The sequence below is a fragment of the Aplidium turbinatum genome, chromosome 5 (genome assembly GCF_918807975.1).
Source record: "Aplidium turbinatum chromosome 5, kaAplTurb1.1, whole genome shotgun sequence".
In the NCBI taxonomy this organism is placed as follows: domain Eukaryota; kingdom Metazoa; phylum Chordata; class Ascidiacea; order Aplousobranchia; family Polyclinidae; genus Aplidium; species Aplidium turbinatum.
This window is the reverse complement of record NC_137476.1, coordinates 34797992-34819242: the sequence shown is the minus strand read 5'-3', so window position 1 is coordinate 34819242 and position 21251 is coordinate 34797992. Positions and strand designations below refer to the sequence as shown.

Genomic DNA, 21251 nt, shown 5'->3' with positions numbered 1-21251 from the left:
TTACCAAACTGCACGTCTTCTGTTCCAAGACTTTTCGCAGACGATACCTGCCTGGTAATTAACGCTCCTAATCTAACCTACTTAGAAAAGGAAATATCGTCTGAATTACTTAACATCAAGAACTGGATTAATGCCAATAAATTAGTTATCAATCCTTCCAAATCAAATGTCATTGTAATCCCTCCTAAAAAATGCAGCTACCCAGAAGATATCAATGTACTTTATAATTGTGTTCAGATCGAACAAGTTAAGTTTGCCAAATACCTTGGCATTATTTTTGACAATGGTCTAAATTTTGAACCTCATATTAATATGCTCCACAAGAAACTTTCTATATCTGTAGGGATATTGTCGAAACTCAAATACATTCTTCCAAACAAAACATTATTACAATTATACTACGCACTGGTACATTCTCATATCGTATATGGGATAACGATTTGGGGTTCATGCTGCAAGACACAAATGAACAAGCTTAGCACCTTACAAAATAAGGCTGTCAGAATAGTAGCAGGTGGCAGGTGGTCTGATCATGTCACACCTTTCTATAAGAAACTTAACATACTCAAGCTTAAAGATTTGTACGAACATGAAATTGCTAAATTCATGTTTAAATTTGATACGGATGTATTGCCTCTGCCTTTCGCACACTACTTTGAAAAAACCAAACTCATGTATAATGCACGACTTACTAGACACTCTTCCAATGATTGTTATTTTGTCCCACGTTACGCCTCATCCCGACTCCAGCGCAGCATTAAATATGCCGGAGTGAAAGTCTGGAACTCCTTACCAACGAGCTTGCGTAAATTGTCATTTTATTCTTTTAAAAAACAACACAAATACTCACTCATCGCCAAATATTAGCACGATTAATTTTGTATTACCTTTATGCTACCGATAGACTACTAAATATATTTCTCTATGACCATCTTCTAACACCTTGTCTCAATTTTCGTTATTGAATTATTCTTATCGCAATTTTAGAACTTCTATTAGAATCTGGGGTATCTGCTTGACTCGAAGACCCATGGTCTCTTCGCAGATTCCCGTTGCTGGAAATTCCTTTTTTATTGCTGTATTTATTGAATTATATTTACCTACAACGAAATAAAATCAATCAATCAATCAACACAATCTGCATAGACGATATATTCTATGACCATTTTGGTCTTGCAATGTTTATGACAACATTAAAATCACTTTTGAAACAAAAGAAATATCTAATTTCAAACATGGTAAACAGTCAACAAGTCTTGCATTTGATAATCCGGGATTTGTAGTCGGTAATCATGGGAACGATTACTCCTGCTTGAGGCTCCCATTCGACTTTCCATTTTGTGTTGCTTTGTTATGCTTGACTGCGTTTCCGTTCTGGTCGAGATGGTGGAGTTTCTTTTGACGATAATTCTTTATCCAAAAGTTGGCAAATAGCACGAAAAATGAAATTGCTGCAAAAATGTTGTAGTTTATTTAGTTGTAGTATAATTTTTTTTTATAATTTATAATTTTAACTTTTTTATCCACTATTTTTGGCATACATTGTTTTTCGTTGTGACAAAAAGTTAGAAATAAAAACAAATTGAACTGAATAAATTATTCTTTATTTGCGTCAGACAAAGCACTAAAGCAGTGTCCATATTCAAAACAAAACAACGAAATAATACACAAACTGCAAATGCACAAAGGTCACAGAGAGCCACATTGGAAGTCATCAGTTTAAACTCTCACTAAATAGGCTATCTACTGCTAAAAAAAGCAACAAGCGCCTCAGAACTTACGAAAAAAGAAGAGAATATATCCCAAAGCTTTTGTTATTTTGCAATTGTTCAAAAACATTGCGTTTCCCATGTGAGTTGTTATGGCCAGAAATTGAACCTGAAAATAAAACGCACTTCATGAAATATACAAAGTGAAAGAGCGGCAATTAAAATGATATTTGCGCCACATGGCTACAGTGTACATCCGATGAATTGAAAGTTAAAAACATTACCTTGTTCTATAGCTTTATAAAACTGCAAAGATGTAGGCTACTGTAATATGCTAAGCTCTAATAGGAATTTTCAATATGAATGATAATTTTGATAACTTACCATAATTAATCAAGTGCAGTAGGCTATACAGTAGTTACATTTCATCGTGATAAAACAAAGCTATAATACGAAGGAACAAATTTTATGTTTCTTATTCTGCGCCATTTCATTTCTTCTCGTAGTCGCAAGTCTTTTCTTTTTTGCACTATTAAAGAGAGAACACTTTATCGGGAATAAGAATTCAGCTGTTGGTCAAGTGGCATCTGACGGACGTTTGGAATGCTGGTTTAATTTTTATCAAACACGGCTGCGTTTTGGCAAGACGCATATTGGCATACCCCAGTAGGAGCAACCACTTTGGGGACTGGAATGTTTGGCAGCAATGTTTTACCTGTTGTAAATACACACAAAACAGAATGGAGATCCTATCAACCTTGTTGAAAGACTGATCGAAGCCAGCGGATGCCAAACGATTTGGCCACACTGGCGGCGGAGACAGTTACAATAATAAATACACACAAACGTACTTAACATATCACTTACCATTTGAAATGCAGTTAGATATTTTTTCCACCAAAGATATTTCTGATACTTAGGTCCAAGAGAGGAAAATCCATAATAAACATACATCACAACGTGAACAAACGAATTGAGGAGCGCGTGAAAGGTACCGAAGCCTCCTAAAGAATAAATTTATTGTTTTAATCTTAAGCATTGGTAGCAGTGACGAGTCTAGAAGGAGGTGACTGAGGAGATCATGAAGCAATCCCACGAGAAATTTATTAAGTTATATAGTGTAGAGCGGTTATCTAACGTAGAATGCAACCGCTCACACATCTTTTGGTCAACTTTTGAAATAATGTATGTTTCACTTTTTTCTTTTGCGTTCAACCGGACTACAGTACATAACTTTGTAATTTTTTTTTGTATGTTATTCGCTCTGAGGATGCGCATTGTCATATTGCGCGAAGTGTCAGTGAAGCATTTGTATGTTTTTTCTTGCACTTTTACTTTTATCAGATGAACGTTGCTGCTAGTGCTAGAAAAACAAATGCATTCTCACTGTAAAAGTAGGCAATGTTAACCGATAATCTCTTACCGGGAGAGAACTTCATCCCCCACCACCAAATGTAAGCCATGAAGCTGTGATGATAGATGTGAAGAAATGAGGCCTGATTGTTCTTTTTTCGCAAAATGAAGAAGTACTGGAAAAACACAACTGCTCGGTAATACATCACTTCACGAAATAATGTGAATATAAATGTGCTGTGTTGGCCTACAAGAGTGAAATCTAGCAATATAACTTTGTGTTATGTCGATAAAAGAGTTCAAAATCTGCTAATAAATTTGCGCATTATACTTTAGATCAAGTTAACATACATACAAAGAACTTAAATACCTATAGATAAAAATGCACTTTCGATGGTGTAAGCTCGTATACCTATTTGTAGACTAGAGATGAATTGTTTTATAACCCATGGCGTGAGTTTTTAGTTTACAAACTCAAATTTGCGGTATGACACACTTGCATAATATGCCATCTTGGCACCAGAGCCCATACTTACAGTGTCTAGAAACTCGATGTGTTTTGATATCCAAAACATGTAGCATCCCTTTATCATTGTCATCGCTTGAGGCGACCGAGAGTAGTCACAATCCTGGCAAACGAGTCCATACCCTGTGCCCCAACCTCCGGCCATCAGCTGTTGTTGATATCAAGAAGTAGCGTTTACAAAGACGTTAAAATCATATAAACGTCAACTAGATAGCAAACGTTTGCAGGCGTAAATCAACGAAAGATTACGCCTTTTAATTGTACAGATCTTCATTTTGACAAAGCTCAATCTGATGAAGATCTATACCAGAAGAAGTTAAAGTTAACCTTGTAGCGACCAAGAAAAACACGCAAAATTGCTTCTTTTTTTTCAAAAAGGCGTGGTACAACCAACACAGATTATTTAGTGGTAACAACATTGGGTTATTGAGGGTCAATTGAGAATATCTTTTTGTTTGATTTGTTTCACAAATATTCAATAAACTCCTACAAAGTGATGTAATTTCCAAAAATTTTGTTGCATATAAGCAACGTAGGGCGCTACGGGGTTCTATTAGATCACTTTTCCTGTCATTATTTTATTTGTACACATATGTATTTTTCCAGGCATCGTCTGATGATACTTCCATAACATGAAGCCTCCATGTGATTTTTTTGTAAGAGTATAAAATTTTCGATACGTGTAAGAGCTCAGACAACCCCGCCTACTCACCATGCAAAACGTGGCCGTTGACAAGGCAACCATCGAAAAGTTGTATACCGTGATCACGTGACGTAAATCGTAAGGTCGCCTGTGACGCATGAATTTTGGTCCAGCGTACGTCACAATAAACAAATAAAGAAGAATATTAATATTGTTAAGAAGCTGAGAGTCCAGGAAAGGAAAGTCCATTGCTCTTGGGTCTAGAAGAACAGAAATACTTGTTCAATATCATAAAACATACATAACTTAAAATGTGAGAACAAAACTTTACAATATAATATATTTTTCTTCATTAACGTTTCTACGACGAAAAAAGTACCGGTTGGAATAAATTAATTAGCCTATCACCAAATCATGTTATTAGCTTACCGAAAGCGCTAACAGCTATTTAAACTACAATTGGTTTCAGTGCTTTATTAAATTATTATTATTATCAGTTAGTTGCATTGCGCTTTTTATCGTTTCAGGCTTACGTGTGGTGTTGAAAGATTTAGATTAAGTGGACAGGAAGTTAAGAGAGTAAATATTCGTATCCACCTTCAGCCATGCTTTTAAGTGTCTTACCATGGACACAGCCGCATGCTTTTGAGCGGTATCGAACCGGCGCCTTTTAGAGTGGCGCACCAGGGCTCTTACCTCTCGGTTATGAACCGACAAAAAGTACCAACACAGCCTACCCAACGTCTGCAGACGCTGGATCAATGCGAAAAATGGTTGATTTTTCTGGCTGGGTAGGCTGTGTGTTGAACAATAAAACAAAAATTAAGATAAGTTTAAGCAAAAAAATGTAGAAACAGCAAGAAAAAAGTCATATGGAAAAATAAACAACACTTCAAAGATTAAGAAGCTGGCATTTAATGTTTTTGTCGCTATCAGAATAGAATCACTTGTTATGTTTGATTGAAACATGCAAGAAAACGACGTGAAAGTGTATAACCAACTTACGTAGCAAGAAATAAACACAAACAAAATAATTTTATGGCAACACGGATGTGTAAGGGGCTTTCCTGTTTACTTTAAAACGTGCTTGAGAAAAAAAAAATATCAACATTAAAACTTCGTTGAAACGTATTGCAATGTGCTTATGTTGTTGAGGAAAGGAGATAAATCTCTTTTAACAAATGTCAAACCTACAACAACGCTTGATATGACCAACTCAATTACATGTACTTCCACGTATTATGTATTCTCACGCAAATCAGCTTAATTTCCAGTAGATAAAAATATTTCATTTGAATAATCTTAATTGAAGCTCATTTCGCTGAACGAAATCAATTTCTTAACTGTTTGTGATTGAATTGAACTACCTCTCATAAAAATAAATTTGTTTGTACTAAATGCTATGAAGTTATTTCTTTATTTTTTCTTAGATAGTCTATAACAGGGGTTCCCAAACTGGGGTACATGTACCCCCAGGGGTACATTTCGACTTTTCAAGGGGTACATTAGATTAAGTATAAGGATATTCTTTCCATAACTTCTAATCTGCCTTAAAATATTTTTTATCACCTGATGATGTTAATAATTTGAAGACCTGAGATTAAGAACTCCTTAGTAAGTCACATTTTCACCCCAGTAGAAGCTTTAACTACAACTACAGTATATAACTACCAAGTTCACATGACTTATTTTGTCCAATCACAGCACACAAGACAAAACAGCTGATTGATTGCTATGAGAACCATAATTACAAAGACTAGCCTAGAAAGCAAATACAGTCGACCAGTCGTCCCCGCTTTTTAAACAACATTCAAGCACCAGTTGTCTTGCCAATCGGTTACGGCACAAATCAATAACCTGTGATGAAACAGTTAAGAACTAAGTCAGCAGACTAGAATGCATGAGTTTCAGGTGTAGCCTAAGCCTACCATAGGATAAGACTGAAAAAATTGAACAGGAGATTGAAATAAGTTTGCAATGTTTTTCAAAACTTCAATTTTCTTTTTTTCAAAAACTTTAATGTAGCCAGTTCTTTAATTCAGGTCTTCATTTGTTTTTAGGTTCAGTGTGCAATATAAATTCACCTAACGATTAGCTAATCGCGCTGCTGAGTTTTTTTTGTTTTGTTTGTGGTATCCAGGCTTACACCGGGTGGTTGAAGATTTAGATTAAGTGGACGGGAAGGCAAGGAAGCCAATCTTCGTGTCCACCTTCAGGCATGCCTTTAAGTGTCCTGCCAAAGATACAGCCACATGCTCTTGAGCGGTGTCGAACCGGCGACCTTTCGATTGCCGTTCCAGGGCTGTCACCACTCGGCTATGCAGCCGACGCTGCTGAGTTCAAAAACTTTTATTGTTTTACTTGAAATCTTTGCCTATTTTCGGACTTTCTAAAAAGCTAAACAATGAGTGCCAGAAAAAGCAAATATTCAGAAACCTACTTAAAGTTGTAGTGTTTGTTTAACCTTGGATTACATTGTTATGAATAACTTTGTGTGCTTTGATTGGTACAAAATATCATGTATGCAGTCTTCTAATGCAGCTCTACTGTTAATTTGTTGCAATATCTAAACTTTCTAAAGCCAAAAATATGAGAAAATTTTGGGGGTACATGAGCGAATCTATAAATTGACCAAAGGGTACCGATGAATAGAAAGTTTGGGAACCCCTGGTCTATAAGGTCGATAGGTTACGACAGCAAGATAATTCGTCTTCCACATAAAACTATGCACTGGTTGCAAAAATTTTAATAAGTTTTTGTTTCGTTTTAGGCTATCGCACCTAATAACTATGCAAATACTAACCTGCTAAAGCCATGGATTCATTATAAAAGTCCATAATGCTTTCCCATGCACTTGCCATTTTACTAATCTATCGGTAATAGTTGTGACTCAGCTGTGATAATTCTATATCTCAATCAAATGATGAAAGAAAAGTGAAAGTCTGAAAAGCAGTTTAAGTTACACAAAAAGCGACCTTCGACAAGAGCTTGGTTCTTTATGCTGTCCAACTAACAAAATTTAAATTCAATGGTTTGCAGACGTTAAATTAACGTTTAATGCACTCATTGTGGATTTGCCAACCGCATTAAGAATCAAAAAGCTCTATTAGGTTTCACATAGTTTAAAACTTATATATGAAGGAGCAGTCTACATAATGTTTTTTTTCTGCAAATGTCATCACCCCAGTCGGCAAATTCAATCCTTTTTTAGGTTGAAGGAAAACATCAGATGTAGAAATAATAGGCTATACAAAAGAAACGATTTGCTGGTCGGGCTAAGACCTCAGTAACACGATTGCACTGGTTCGTATTGACTACCCGCTTCGTATTCTTGTTCCACGAAAACTAAACTTGTTTGGCTTGTGTTTCTAAATTTATATTGCATACTGCGGTGTTATACTACTACATATGTTTGCTTCAGCTGTGATTAGTGAGAGCAGCCTGGGTGATTAGTCATGTCTAAACAAGGCGATTTGAAAGGTCGTTTTCCGCAAATATTTGACAGCAGTGTTCAAACTGAACAGTTTACTTTTGTTCAAATTTTCGGAATGACAGCTATTGCCGACAGGCTAACCATTTCAAGTAAAAATATCTGTTTTGACAAGTGGCAAACTAGCAGAACTGGTCAGAACTAGGTCAACTAAGTTATTCCCATAAACAAAATTGATTTCACTGGTTTCAAGAATTTAGCAACCCGTTCATCTATCATCCAATCATATCGTTCCTTTTTATTACGTCACTACCAGCTCCGCAATTACCGAAGCAGCAAGATTACAAAAGACATTGTCCTGTTTACGCTACGTTATTTTAATGTCGTCATATGTGATGTGAAACAAGAAACTTTCCTTCTTCAACAAACATATATATGATGTCATAATGACATGTTAAAGACACAAAACTGACAACTCAACGAAGTCAACTTCGAGATATCACAAAGGATGACACTTGATTGAGACGAAGTACCCTAATAATTATGTATCCTAATAATTAGTACCCTAATAACACTCCAGCTAGAGCTGGGGAACACCTCAATTTGAATTCTGTACAGAAAAGCGCAATTAAAGATCACATTTTCTCATGTACAGAATGTCAAAACAACGTTTCTATCAAGCAATTTGAGAACATGTCCAGAGGCAGGTCTGAGTATCAAACTAAGATCTTGGAAGCCTTGTACATAAAACGTCACAATCCACTTTTGAACAGACAATCGTTGCTTGCGGCTCGTCTTTCTTGCTCTCTGTATTTTAAAATTAGTTTTTTCGCACCTTGCCTTTCTACCATATCATGTGATCTATTTAACACCTTTTGATGCAGTTACCTTTGATTCTCGTGGAGCCTAGCGTTGAGTTTGAGCTAGTCAGAAGTACTGTGCAGTTTTTCTATTTTTCTGTTTATAGATTTAGTTAACCATTGTATTTTATTCAGATGTAGTTAAGTTGTATGTATATTATTCCTGAAGAGGACATCTTGTGATGTCGAAAACGTTTGATATTTAATTGTTGCGTAGTTTTGTGTTTTTTGTAAATATAATAATCTTTAATATGTTAAACTTGATAACGTTGCTCGGCTTCGTATGCCTATGGTTCAACTTTCAAAAGATTTGGTGAAAAGTTCGCCTTTATTAAAAATAAGCAGCAAAAAGCTGATACTAATGGACTTAGTGATACTGTGTGTGATGAAGAATCGGTCGCATGGTGACCAGACAGTAATAGCCACCGTTTCGCAGTAGGCCTACTGTTATCAACTGTTCAAACAAAATTTCGCAGCAATAACGCCTAACAACGCAGAAACTCAACAGCCAGCATTCAAGACAGCAGCCTCAAGCCAAACAAAAGAGCCACATAAAACTACGACCCACTGACTTCAACACCATTCGTCATAGCACATGACTGGGGAACTGTGTTCCGAAAGCTAGTGCAATTCCTTTTTACCACAGCGAACTCGCAGCATCAGGTTAAAACAGGTCGTTAAAATCTGCATTGTGAAGTAAGCAATGATCATGCTGCTAAAAGTGAAACTCAATCTATTGTATACCCTGATAATGTTGTTCTTCAAGAAAAAATCACTGTATAGTAACTCAGTAACTGCGTGTGTCTTATTGTGCGCTAATTAGAGAACTAATGTGATTACTTTTGAATTTCAACGTCTGTTTGCGGTTTGTTAACAAATAATAAGATACAATAGTGTTATGTTACCACGGCATAGTGCTGTGAAACGGTGGCTATTACTGTCTGGTGACCATGCGACCGATTCTTCATTACACGCAAGTGACGCAATATCACTAAGTCCATTGGCATCAGCTTCTTGCTGCTTATTTTTAATAAAGACTAACTTTTCACAATGATTTGTCTTTTTACAGCGATGTTTCTTAACAGTTATACGCTATTATGTTTCACACATTAAGGAATTGGCTGAGGACACGGAGTGCTAAGGCTTCCATTAATAGCAAAAACTTTGGAAAAAAAACTGTTTATTTCTTTCATTGTAGTTTATATGGTTGAAAACAGTAGCCTACTATTACTATAAACTATAGTGACTTCAGGATATTTACTTGTTGAGTTAAATACCAACTCTGCTATTGAATGCAAATTAATACGGTTAATAGTTTTTTCACACGTCAGTGATAGTGAAAATAATAATAAAATAGACAAGTTTGTCAAATGAACAATTTTAAATGAAACAAATGCCTTGAATTTCCCTCTCAAATGAAATTAAGCATGCAACTATCAATTTGTAATCAAATTCTTTGGTGAGTCCTCTAACAGGAAGGAGATATCTCTTCCTACCCTCCTCGGGGCCAAACCCTGTTAAGCGTCTTTCGCAACCTCAAGCTTCCTTAACTGCTATTGGCTCACTGAATTATTGAAAGCTCTGAAGCTGGCACATTGTTATCAAAAGGTCCCGACCACTGCTATAAAAGATCGGCTCAGCAACACTTGTTGCACATACAAAACAATTACTTTAACCTATATACATTCAATATTAAATACAGTAAACAATTACATACACTTTAATTTTCATCCTGAATCAAGGTCCACACATAATTCCCACTATGTCCTTATCCCATCTTCCTTGGTATCTTTTCTCAGTTCTCTGCTTATCTTGGTGAAATGGAGTACTGTGTTTCTCCCTCCTATCTACCAAATCTACCAAAATGTAAATATGAATGCAAGTGCTGCAGTATCAGTGACAAACTGCATTGAAGCTTGAACTACGCTTGACAAGTAATGGCTTGTAGTAAGTGGTTTACCTGATTTTTATGGTTTTCTGCTTTATTTCTGTCTAAGAAAAAGCATAGAGAATATTTCTGAATGACTACCAAGCATTCCTTTCTAAAGCAAGCATTTTGACTTTTTGGTGCTAATATTTCTGGTCAATTGTCTTTTGAATAAAGCACTTTCATGGCCACTTAAGTTTTCTTCTAAAAGTTTGAAAAACATTGCTTGTACTCAAAGCTAAAGGAACCGCCTCCTTATCTTTTGACCAAATGGTCTCCCTAGGAATAAAGAAGCCTCTAACTGTGACCATGTTCTTCACGGAGACTACAACACTAGGAAACTATAATTGTAGCGCTGTCTGTAGTGAATTTAAGCAGCATAACCTTAAGCTCAACAAGCAATTATTCGCTAAAGGGGCATCTTTCTTGCTAAATTTATACTAAATTACGTTTGTTTTATGTTGTTTAGGGATTTTCTTTAATTGCCTTAACGTTGCACCGCTCGCTATCTTGTCTTGTGACCACACTCCGGCATAGTTTATAACAGAATGTTAACATCTTTTGCGTTTGTTCTTCGGTTGTGTTTAGACGTAGCTCAGTGCAGATTCTAATTTCAGTTATTTATTATTAACATTTCACGAATATCTGTTGTTGTTTTTTAGATGAATTAAGTTATTTTCCTGATGAGGGCAGAAAGTTTTGCCGAAAACGTTTGAATTTTGTAGTTATCTTTTATTTAATGTGTTGTTTATGAATGATGCAATTTAACCTCATCAAGTTACTAACCATTATCTGTCTATGGTATACAAAAAGTATCTCTCTACCAAAGCTATACTGCCTGTAATTATTAACAACTTTCATGTTAGAAAATTGTTTGGCACCAATAAATTATTTCCAGTGAAATAATTATTTGTACTTTTATATCTACTTCTACTGTTTTACTTATATCTACTTATGAATTATTTCTACTTTCTAAAATATGTTTGCATCTGACGATTTTTCTACATAAAAACCTCAAGCAGTGCAGTGCTGTTTGTTTTTACTTTTTGCTGTAATACTTTGACTATGTTTTCTGTATCAAGCACTTCATCTGCAATTGCTGCATGTTATTTCTGGATTATTTGTATACAATCAAGGAAATAGAGCAAGGAATCACATATCGCTATAACTACAGATCATATAAAAGATTGTTGAGTGTACACAGAACCCAGCCTTGATGAAAACCATCTGGCCCAAACTATGCATTCTCTGAACACGACTGGAAACAGGGGCGTACCAATGATTTCCCACTTAGCTCATATTAGTTTAGTAGAATAAAAATCATAAAGCGATCAGCGACGTAGATATGAAGCAAATGCAATTACTTCATTTCACTTTGATAGGTATAAATAAAAGAAGTAAAAATCCTCATACTCGCGTATGCAACCACTGAAATGAGTGGATTACTCACTGAGAACTAGCTGGAGCAGACTCCAGTTTTAGTCTATTCTCCACTGTCACAGTCCACCCCAGGTCGTAGTTCCGTGTGCCCACGCGCTAACCATCCCATATGATTGGTGATTATTAAGTGTCATCTACGTAATAGTTCCGATTGTCAGGGGAACAATTGATATAGGAGAGCGAGGAGATAGCTCAGTTAAAAAAATACTGTAAATAACTTTTTTGAAGATTCAACACCAACTACAATTCTATTCACACAGCGCAGCAAGTTAACTTGAAAGAGTTCACAAAAAATCATGTATCCCCCATGACTCATTTAGTTCATATTAGTCACGAAGTGGACATAAAAGTGCGAATCTCAGGAAGATTCTTTTAAGTGAAAACGCTGGCTTAAATAATATGCAAGCCGGGGTTTACCAGAGGTATTTCCGGAATTGCAGGCTGTTTGTTGCAGCTACCATATGTCCTCTTTTTTTAAGAAACATTAATTGTCCTTCGAGGACACTTAAAATTGCTCAAATGTCTTCTTTTTTTATATTTTCAGTTTTCTTGCTTTGGGGTAAAAATACCATCACGGTATTTTGCTAAAGCAAGTAACAAACGAAAAAAAAATTGTGCATAACACCGACTCAATGAAGACAAAGTTCGTAGCGTTCTAGCAACCTAGAATCTCCAACAAAATTTTCAGCTGCTGTTCTATCCTGTTTTAAACTCTTCATTTTGGAAGCAGGCTAGAATAGCTTCAGCTGCAAAATGAAACCGTTTTGGCTGCAACGACAGAGTAGTAAGCAAACTGACAAAAGGCTTTGAACATTTCGTCTACTTGCCGAAGTAAAACAAGCAAGTTTAAAACAACGTGCTATTTCAAATACAGTGGAAGCCGGTTAATACATCTACGGTTAACACGATCAACCGCTTATTACATCCAAATAGCTTGAAACGAAATTTTTGGATTAATTTTTTTTTTACAATAAAGCACCCGCCAACAAATCGCCACCGCGTATAGTACCACCAATCCCCAGCCTCATGGGCGAAACACGGCGTCTATCGCTGTCAATGCTTGCTACAGTCGGCTGTCGAGAAACATAGTTAATTGGATGGTCTAAATGGCTAGCGTGGCGGCTACACCGTTATGGTTAGCGAATCGCAACTGCTCGCTGTACAAGTGAGTGTTCAGCCTTGTGCTGATAGCCAGGAAGAACGCCCCTTTCTTCACAGTAACAGCATACCTCAATAAATTAATGATAGTGCAATAATTAAAAAAATAAATTTAGAGACAAATAAATACAATCGACAAAGAAACTGCTATTAACCATTTAATTTTAATAAATATTCGTTCTAGGTATGCGGGGCAGCGTGACTGTTGATGCTAGCAATAGGTTGACGAGAAATATCAAACGAAGTCAAAATATGTCTACTGCTATCACGTTATAACTTCGCAAGTATCCACCCAGAAACTTAAAACCCTTTTTTGCATTGATGCAACTTCTACAAAAAGTTCAGATTTGCCGATGGAGTAGAAAACCGACAAAGAAAAATATTGTAGTTTATGTCTGAATTTTGACTAAAAACAATTTTGAATTTAGTTTGAAATCAATAAAATAGAAACGTTGAAATGAAAATGATAGCCTATGCTAAATAGAAAGGACTTAGCACGTTCAAAAACGTCAAGCTTCTGTGCTCAACAGCAAAGAAAATGTAGATTAACTCAAAAAACGGATTTTGGCTTGAATGTGATACAATTGTTTGTTAAATGCGAAAGGCTTTCTTAGGCGGATTTTCACCAATATAGTCCAACTGGGCGCAACGCCTCTAAAAAAAGTTACCCCATTTGCTCAGCAAACAAGAATGTAGATATAGCATCATATGATGGTAGGTGTGTTTGTTTGGTGGGCAAACGCCCAGAGTGTAACGTCTTTTTACACAAAAGTTTATTAAATCAACAAACAAAGAAGTTTCGATGCCATCAAAAAATAAATTTAATTAATTATTTAACTGCTTACATTTCTTGTTCCGTGAAACAGACAAAATTTATTGAAACAGCAAGGCCAAAGGTCCAACCAAACATTAAATTATACGGCAATGTCAATATTATCAAGCGCTGTAGTGCGATGAGGTGCTTCATGTGTAGTGTAGCCTAAATGTAATCAAAACAGTGCATATATTCCACAAACCGCAACTTAGAAAAATGTCAGAAATTTCCATCATCAACCGCTGTTGTCCTCAGTGAGAGACATTGCGTTGCAACCGCGGTTTCAACACATTCACTTGTACTCCGCATGATGACATTTGTAAAATTTGTTAATAAAATACATAAAAGATATTCTAAAAACAGGATTATTACATTTTTAAAGTTATCATCAAAAATAATTTAAATAATGGAATGTATGGGCCCAGACAGTAAGGGGATCTAAAATGAAATTTAAGGGCACCAGAGTTTCAACTAAACAAAAATGTCAAGAGAAGACAAACAGTATAGAAGCAGGAGTCTAAAAAAATAGTTGGTCAAGAGGTGTGGGGCCTTGACCCTAACACAAATTTAAAAATAGGATCTTGTTTTGGTTGTCTTTTGCGTATTTTGTGGCCGATAATATCTTTATAGTTTTAGACACACACTATGTATTTGACAAATTCCTCAAATTAAAGCTGCATCTCTGCATAAGTTTTTTATAACCTCAGAGAAGATTTTCAATGATTTATTTTTGAGGAAGTTTCAATTTTTTGTATAGTTTTGTGCAGTTTTTCTCGAAAACTTCGAAAATGTGTCTAATGGGTAATCATCTTTTCTTGCTGTATACAAAACATATGTCGCCACGGTTCCAGTAATACAGGAATAGGTTCACTCAATTATCAACCACTTAGCTAATCAATGTGTTTTAGAGAGAAAAAGTTTTCACAACGTAGAAAATTGCCTTTTTAAGGAAGAGGCAAGTGATCGCGATTGTCGGTTTTTCTTGTGAATTCCTTCAATGTTTCGACAAACGTCCACAGCGTCAGAACTGGCGAATGGTCATAAGATAAATACCTCACAATTAAAAAAAAATAGTACAAAACAATTTATGTCAAAATGCAAAATTGCTTACTCATTACCACTGATCTTAAACTACAACTTGAGAAAAGTTTGAAAAGTAGCATTTAGGTTATAGCCTGCAGCAGGGCCATGGCCCCCTAGTAGGCCATGAGCCTTTTTCAAGGGGTCCATAGATAAATTTGAAAAATAATAATTTTTTTAATTTATCATCTCTAAGTCCACTCCAACACTATATAACAAACGAAATAATTTAAAATTTAATAAAAATACTATCACATTTTGCCCAAATCTTCATGAAATGGTCTTTAATTCCCGTTTGTTTCAAAAATAATAATATAAGATTTCTATGAAAAGTTGTAAACAGTCGCTGCTGCTGTGAGACATCACTAAATTTTACCATTAAAATGACGTTTCTTAATTTTTTCAAAAAGTTGAAAAAAATAAGGGGCCATTGATTTTTCAAAATTTTCAAAGAGGGCCACGCGGTGTAAAAAAGGTTGGGAACCCCTGGCCTACAATATAATATTGATTTGGTGCTGAAGTTCCTTCCTCTTCGTTAGGTTAATACCGAAACTTTTACGAGAATCTGAAAAGTTGTAGCTTAACATGAGTTAAAAAAAATATTAGGATATTCAATCAAAGAGAGTGATTTTCCTCCTGATAATCTTCAAGAGTTTTATCAATGACGTCAAACTCTCCGGTGCAGATACTTATGTTTCGATCCACAGCTCAACCACTTCCGATAGCTCAGCTGGTTAGCGCGTGACTTCTGGAACGAAGAAGCTTCAAGATCAAGCGGCGCTGGTTCGACTCTCGGGGTGTGCGCTTGAGCAACGTTAAGGACTGCTCTCCATTCAGCGGTATCTAATGGATGGAATAATTCCCTGGCAGCAAGATTTCAACAATTGGAAACTTCACTCTGTCAATCTCGGTGACCGGGCCTGCGTCAGTGATTCAAAGCCTCTAGTCTACAAGTATGCGAAACTGCCAGGATTAAGCTCTGCAAGAAGCTTTCCCAGTCCGAGGATAAAGATTCAATCAATCAATGTGATTGGATAGTTGCTGGGTAGGATGATCATTTTATTTTTGTTTGCATTCGAAACGCACATAAACGGACAATGTGCATTGTGCAGTGTGCATCCAATGAGAGAGCGCGAAAGACCGTAGCCCTGAAGGCGTAGGAGGTCGTCGAGTTTGCACTCTCTGATTACATTTGTTGTGCATATATATGAAGCCAGTTGGTGACTAGTACTGGTAGCGCAATGAGCTGAGAAAGCAAACTTTACCCACCCAAAGTAAACATAACTGATAGAACCTTCTTTGCGATTTGTGCACCGACAAAACTCCGTTGATATGTTTGGTCAAGTTATAGCTCTTCCCGAAATTTCTTACTATTGCTAATTAAAACATCAAACATTCGTTGTTTAACGTTAAACAAATCCTGGATTAAGCGATTAACATTCCAACCATTATAGTAGTACAGCTGCTTTTAACATTTTTGTTGTGAAGTAAGCCTTTCAAAATGGTTCATGAAGTAAACCGTGCAAACCTTCAAAATGTTTAAATTAAGTAAAAATTTTGTAAAAATTTGCTAAAACATAAGAATTTAGGAAACACGCTATAACTTTCCTCGGAATCTGTTGGCCACAGATTGGAAAGTGGAAACGCTGTCTTGTTACAAAGTTTCACTGAAACAGCCAACGCAATGGCAACAGAGCAATAATTCTGACAAAAGCTTTTAAAATTTAAACCAATATGGATGTCCTTGCAACGACTAACACTTCCTATTAGCATGAATTAAAACCATTTAGTAACTTTACTGAAGTGCAAACTCTGTTTCTTTCTGTTCAAAATACTTCTTGCCAAGATACACAAAAACATAAAACATAAAACGCTACCATTTTGTTTAGTCGCACTGTAACAAAATCATTAATAAATTGTATAAGGTTCTATGAACTTGAAGCACAACATAATGCGACCACCTAAAAACTTATCAACAAAAATGACTCAAAGCAAAGCCAACTCCATCTTAAAATCCTTTCGAAGTTGGCTTTAGTTTGGCTGTAAGTTTGGCTGTAAGTTTGGCTGTAACAGAAGTCAAACTGTGACTGAAGTAGAACAATACAGCCACAGACACAACACAAAACAACTTCTTTCAAAGACGATTAAAAAAAAATTAAACAACCACAACGAATAATGGAACACAGACAAGACGCAACGTAACAAATACAAAGGGCTGCCAATACACAAAAGATACGATAAACGGTGAACAGCTTCATTTAATTTGTAAATAAAGTTTTGGTGGGCCCTTTTTGAAACAGTCGATAGGGATATTAGTCCGTATGTGCTGACCAAGCTCTTAAGGCCCATATGCAAAGCAAAGTGTTTTACATTTCAGGACACTTTTTGTGTTATAAACGTCTCAGGCATTTAATTCTTGTTTCAAGCGCATATCGAAACAAAGTTATTTCAATTTCGAAATGAAATTAGTAAAATGTTTGTGTCGAACTGAAACAAGTAGTTTAAAAAAAATTGTCATAACCAACTTGGATTGTAAACACAAATACAAAAATTTGGACTTCATCACAATTAAACCAAGTTGGCCAGATTAAAATTGAATCGTGCGGTCCAACGAATGAACGATCGAAGCTGCAGCCTGCTGAAAATTATGTTTGTCACTAAACAGAAATACTCCGATTAATATATTAGGCCAGCTTTCTTCAAATAGCTCTACTAAATAAGATGTGTCGGACAAAACTTTAAAGTTTTGATACAAGACATAGTCTGTCCCGTTAGCTCAGTAGCTACGCGCCTGTCTGTGTGCGCTTGAGCAACGCATTTCAGGACTGCTCTTCATTCAGCGGCATCTAAAGAATGGAATAGTTCCCCGGCAACAACACTTCAACAATTGGAAAACTTCACTCTGCCAATCTCATTAACCGGCCCTGCGTCAAGAGCCTCTACAACAGCGGTTCCCAATCTGGAGTCCGTGAGAAAGCATTTGGGGGTCCGTGATTACCTTGATGAATTTTGGAAGAAAAAAAAAACGAAAAGCGATCTTTTTGCTTTCATTTTTCTGTTTAAATGCAAATGTGCCAAGTACACCGTACCTTTAGAACGCTCTGTCAAGAAGTAGGGTCAAATTACGAAGTACTTTTGTAGCATTTTGAGGTACGTTGGTTATCTAGAGCAGTGCTCTTCAACCGGGTATACTGTATACCCAAGTGTATACCAGATCAAAACTAAGGTATACAGCTGGAGAAGGGTATACGAAGGGTATACAGCTTAGATCTGTGATAGTGTAAGTCACAACAGAGACAGCAATTGGCATACTTGTAAACTTTTAACCGGACCTACTGGTGTGCGGTTATTACTCGCCAACCTTCTTTGTGCTTTTGAAACAGATACGTTCATTTTGGGTGCGTGTGCCGTGTGGTTCGCATTTGACTTTGTTAGGAATTATTGGAACTACGGGCTGATTTAAATCAAAAGTACTCATTTCGAGAAGTGGATTCCACAGAATGTTGGGTTTCTCTTCTTGAATTTCCGGAATACAAAAATCTCGCGCAAAAAGCCATGGCATTGATGTCTTGGTGCAGATGCCTAACACTTATTAGGGTGAAGAAGGATTTTCCAGTCTTGTTGAGATCAAGTCAAACAAACGAAACTCGATACTTGACATTGATTCTTTAATACGGGGAGGAATAGAGAAAGAGCTAACACCACGTTATGTCCAACTTGCCGAAACAATACAACAACAAGCTAGCCATTAAATCAACTTCAATTTTGACGTTTTTTGCACTTTTGCATGCGTAGTTTCTTGCGCCCAATTCAAGACTACTATAATCACTTTAACAAACAATTAATTAATTATTAGTTTTTTTTACTTTCTGTGCACAATTAAACATTGCTATTTGTGAGGTATACGAAGTTATTAAAAATTGAAAAAAGGTGTACCACGGAAAAAAAAGGTTGAAGAGCACTGATCTAGAGGAGAAGTTTTAAAATGATTGCAGCAGCTAAAAAATGAGGTATCAACTCTTTTGAAAACAAAAGGAAGTCCCCTCTCAAAATTGTTTAAGAGTAAAAGTTTTCTATACGGCATGGCCCACTTAGCGTTATTTTCGGTCATATTAATAATGTTAATCGTGGCATTCAAGGACCAGGTGTGACAATAATTGATGCAGCTGACAAACTGAAAGCGTTTTTAGCCAAGTTGCCGGTTTGGAAACACAGATTGGAAGCAGGTAATTACGCTAACTTTCCAATGTTAGAAGATGTCATCTTGAAACTGACATGATGAAACTCAAAGAGAATGACCTCTTTTGATCCCTATGAGAGAAAAATTTTGCGCACACTTGGAAACCATGCAAACCTCATTTCAACATTATTTCAATTTAGAACACCTGCCGAACGAAGTTGAAACATGGATTCGAAATCCTTTTCTTTTTGACTTGAACAACATTAGCGATGACGATCTCAGTAAAGATGACCTAATTGATTTGAGATCAAAAGAGTTATTACTTATTACGCATTGAATTTCATTCAAAAACTGTGGAAGAGTTTTGGTGCTCACAACTGCAAACCTACTCATTCTTGACAAAGCAAGCGATTATTGTTTTGTTACCATTAATAACCACTTATCTTTGCGAGGCAGGATTCTCAGCTCTTGTTACAATAAAAACTAAACATCAAAATCGCCTGGACGTTGAAGATGACATGCGTGTTGCATTGTCAAAAACTCAACCACAGTTCAGTCGTTTAGTTCAGGAAAGGCACCCTCTCATTAAATTTGCTTACGTTGAAAAAGTTTCGGCATGGCACTTTGGGTCACCTTAATATTCAAATACTGCTGACATTTCTTGAACAATTCATTCATTTTCTTATTTGAGCAACTGTTTAACCTGATATTTGCCGCAGGAGTCATAGCGGCAATGCAATATGACACAGAACAGTTGTTGAGTAGCATAATTATTACAATAATCAATTAGTATGTTAATTGAGTTTCAGGCAAAATTTAGGTAGGGGTCCGCAGAATTAATAATTTGTCTAAAGGAGTCCGTGACAACAAAAAGGTTGGGAACCACTGCTCTACAAGTATGCGAAACTACCAGAAATAACTTATCAAGGCTTAGTCAGTCCGAGGATAAAGATTCAAAACCAAACCAAGACAAAGCAAAACTGAATCAGGCAAATGTTGTAGACCTATATCTGACTTGTGAATGAATATACAACAGCAAACTCTTCTTTAGAATCTTTACTTAAGTCACTAATCAAATATCTGTTGGCTTCATGCTGGATAGCATGAAACACAGGGTAGCATGTCCTCTTACATGTTTCCAATGAAATGCAGGACAGAGAAAGAGCCCCACTGCTCCAGGGACGGATACAGCAAGTAGCCTTAGGGTGGCGATTTCCTGAATTGCTGCTTCATTAAAAAGAAGAAGTACAAGTAGGTTACCATAGCTATAGTCGAAGCCTCATGCCAGTGCCGGATTAAGGGGGAGCGGACTGGGCTGAAGCCCAGGGCCCCCACTTTTGGGGGCCCCTACTTCAACGAAAATATCTCCTAATTTTTTAGTTGCACAGCTGGAGATTACTGCTTTAATTCGTATCTCAAACAAGCAAGGGCGGCTCACCCATATGTGCTGCGGTGCTGCAGCACCCCTGCCCAGCCCCAGTTGTTCAATTTTTCATCGTTTTTTTAACAAAAAACATATTTATTTGATACTTTCATATCCCAAAATGGTACGGATTACGGGTCAAAGTTATGATAATGCTGCCAATATGAGTGGCACGTATAACGGTCTTCAAGCTCTTCTGCGCGAGAAATGTAGTGTAGCTCATTATGTCCCTTGCACAGCACATTCACTTAATTTAATCGGTAGCCTAAATGTCCTGTAGAAACATACCGTTCTGCCGCTGAGCTTTTTGAATTGTTGCAAAGCCTTTATTCATGGCTCGTCTCGTCCACTCATCGTTGGCAAGTCCATCGAAAATTCCTAGATGGTTTGCCTGTTTTGAAGACATTATCTGATACAAGATGGTCAGTTAGATATGATGCAGTTCTTCTTCTATCGAGTCTTCTAAAGTTCGTTGATACACCACAGATTGACACATTCTTCCGCAACGGAGTTATACACTGACAGGTCCCACCTACTGCACCGGGTGGCAAGCCGAGGGCAAACAAGAAGGTAATCCGCTACATAGGCGTAGTCAGGGGGGCAAAAGGGGCCATGCCCCCCAAATTTTTCAAGTTTGGATTCCAAAGTTGAGCCCTTTGTTGAAAATATAATAAAGTTTGTAGAAATTTATATCGTTTTCCAAGACAT

General features: G+C 36.6%; 1 protein-coding gene across 2 annotated transcripts; it reads right to left on the bottom strand.

The window, feature by feature from the left end:
• Positions 1 to 878: 878 nt before the first annotated feature.
• On the bottom strand, positions 879 to 16280 carry LOC145770381 (very long chain fatty acid elongase 7-like). 2 transcript variants are annotated; one of them, XM_082582014.1, is made up of 7 exons: positions 7035 to 7165; positions 4301 to 4491; positions 3599 to 3736; positions 3133 to 3238; positions 2577 to 2713; positions 1782 to 1878; positions 879 to 1451 (listed from the first exon to the last, which is right to left on the bottom strand). In XM_082582014.1, exons 1-7 carry the CDS (start codon positions 7090 to 7092, stop codon positions 1303 to 1305), a joined length of 876 nt encoding a protein of 291 aa, XP_082438140.1. In that variant the 5' UTR covers positions 7093 to 7165; the 3' UTR covers positions 879 to 1302. The 2 variants fall into 2 exon arrangements, with proteins under 2 accessions (XP_082438140.1, XP_082438141.1); XM_082582015.1 differs by lacking the exon at positions 7035 to 7165 and adding an exon at positions 16210 to 16280 and having other exon boundaries at positions 880 to 1451; positions 4301 to 4379.
• Positions 16281 to 21251: the final 4971 nt, after the last annotated feature.

Bases quoted from the DNA above. Each gene is read 5' to 3' on its own strand.
- LOC145770381 (XM_082582014.1), bottom strand. From the start codon at position 7,092: ATGGCAAGTGCATGGGAAAGCATTATGGACTTTTATAATGAATCCATG. The intron at 1,879-2,576 runs GTAAGTGATATG...TTTTATTTTCAG, and splicing joins ATCTAACTGCATTTCAAATG to GTTCAATTTCTGGCCATAAC. The intron at 1,452-1,781 runs GTAAGTTCTGAG...ACATTTTTGCAG, and splicing joins ATATATTCTCTTCTTTTTTC to CAATTTCATTTTTCGTGCTA.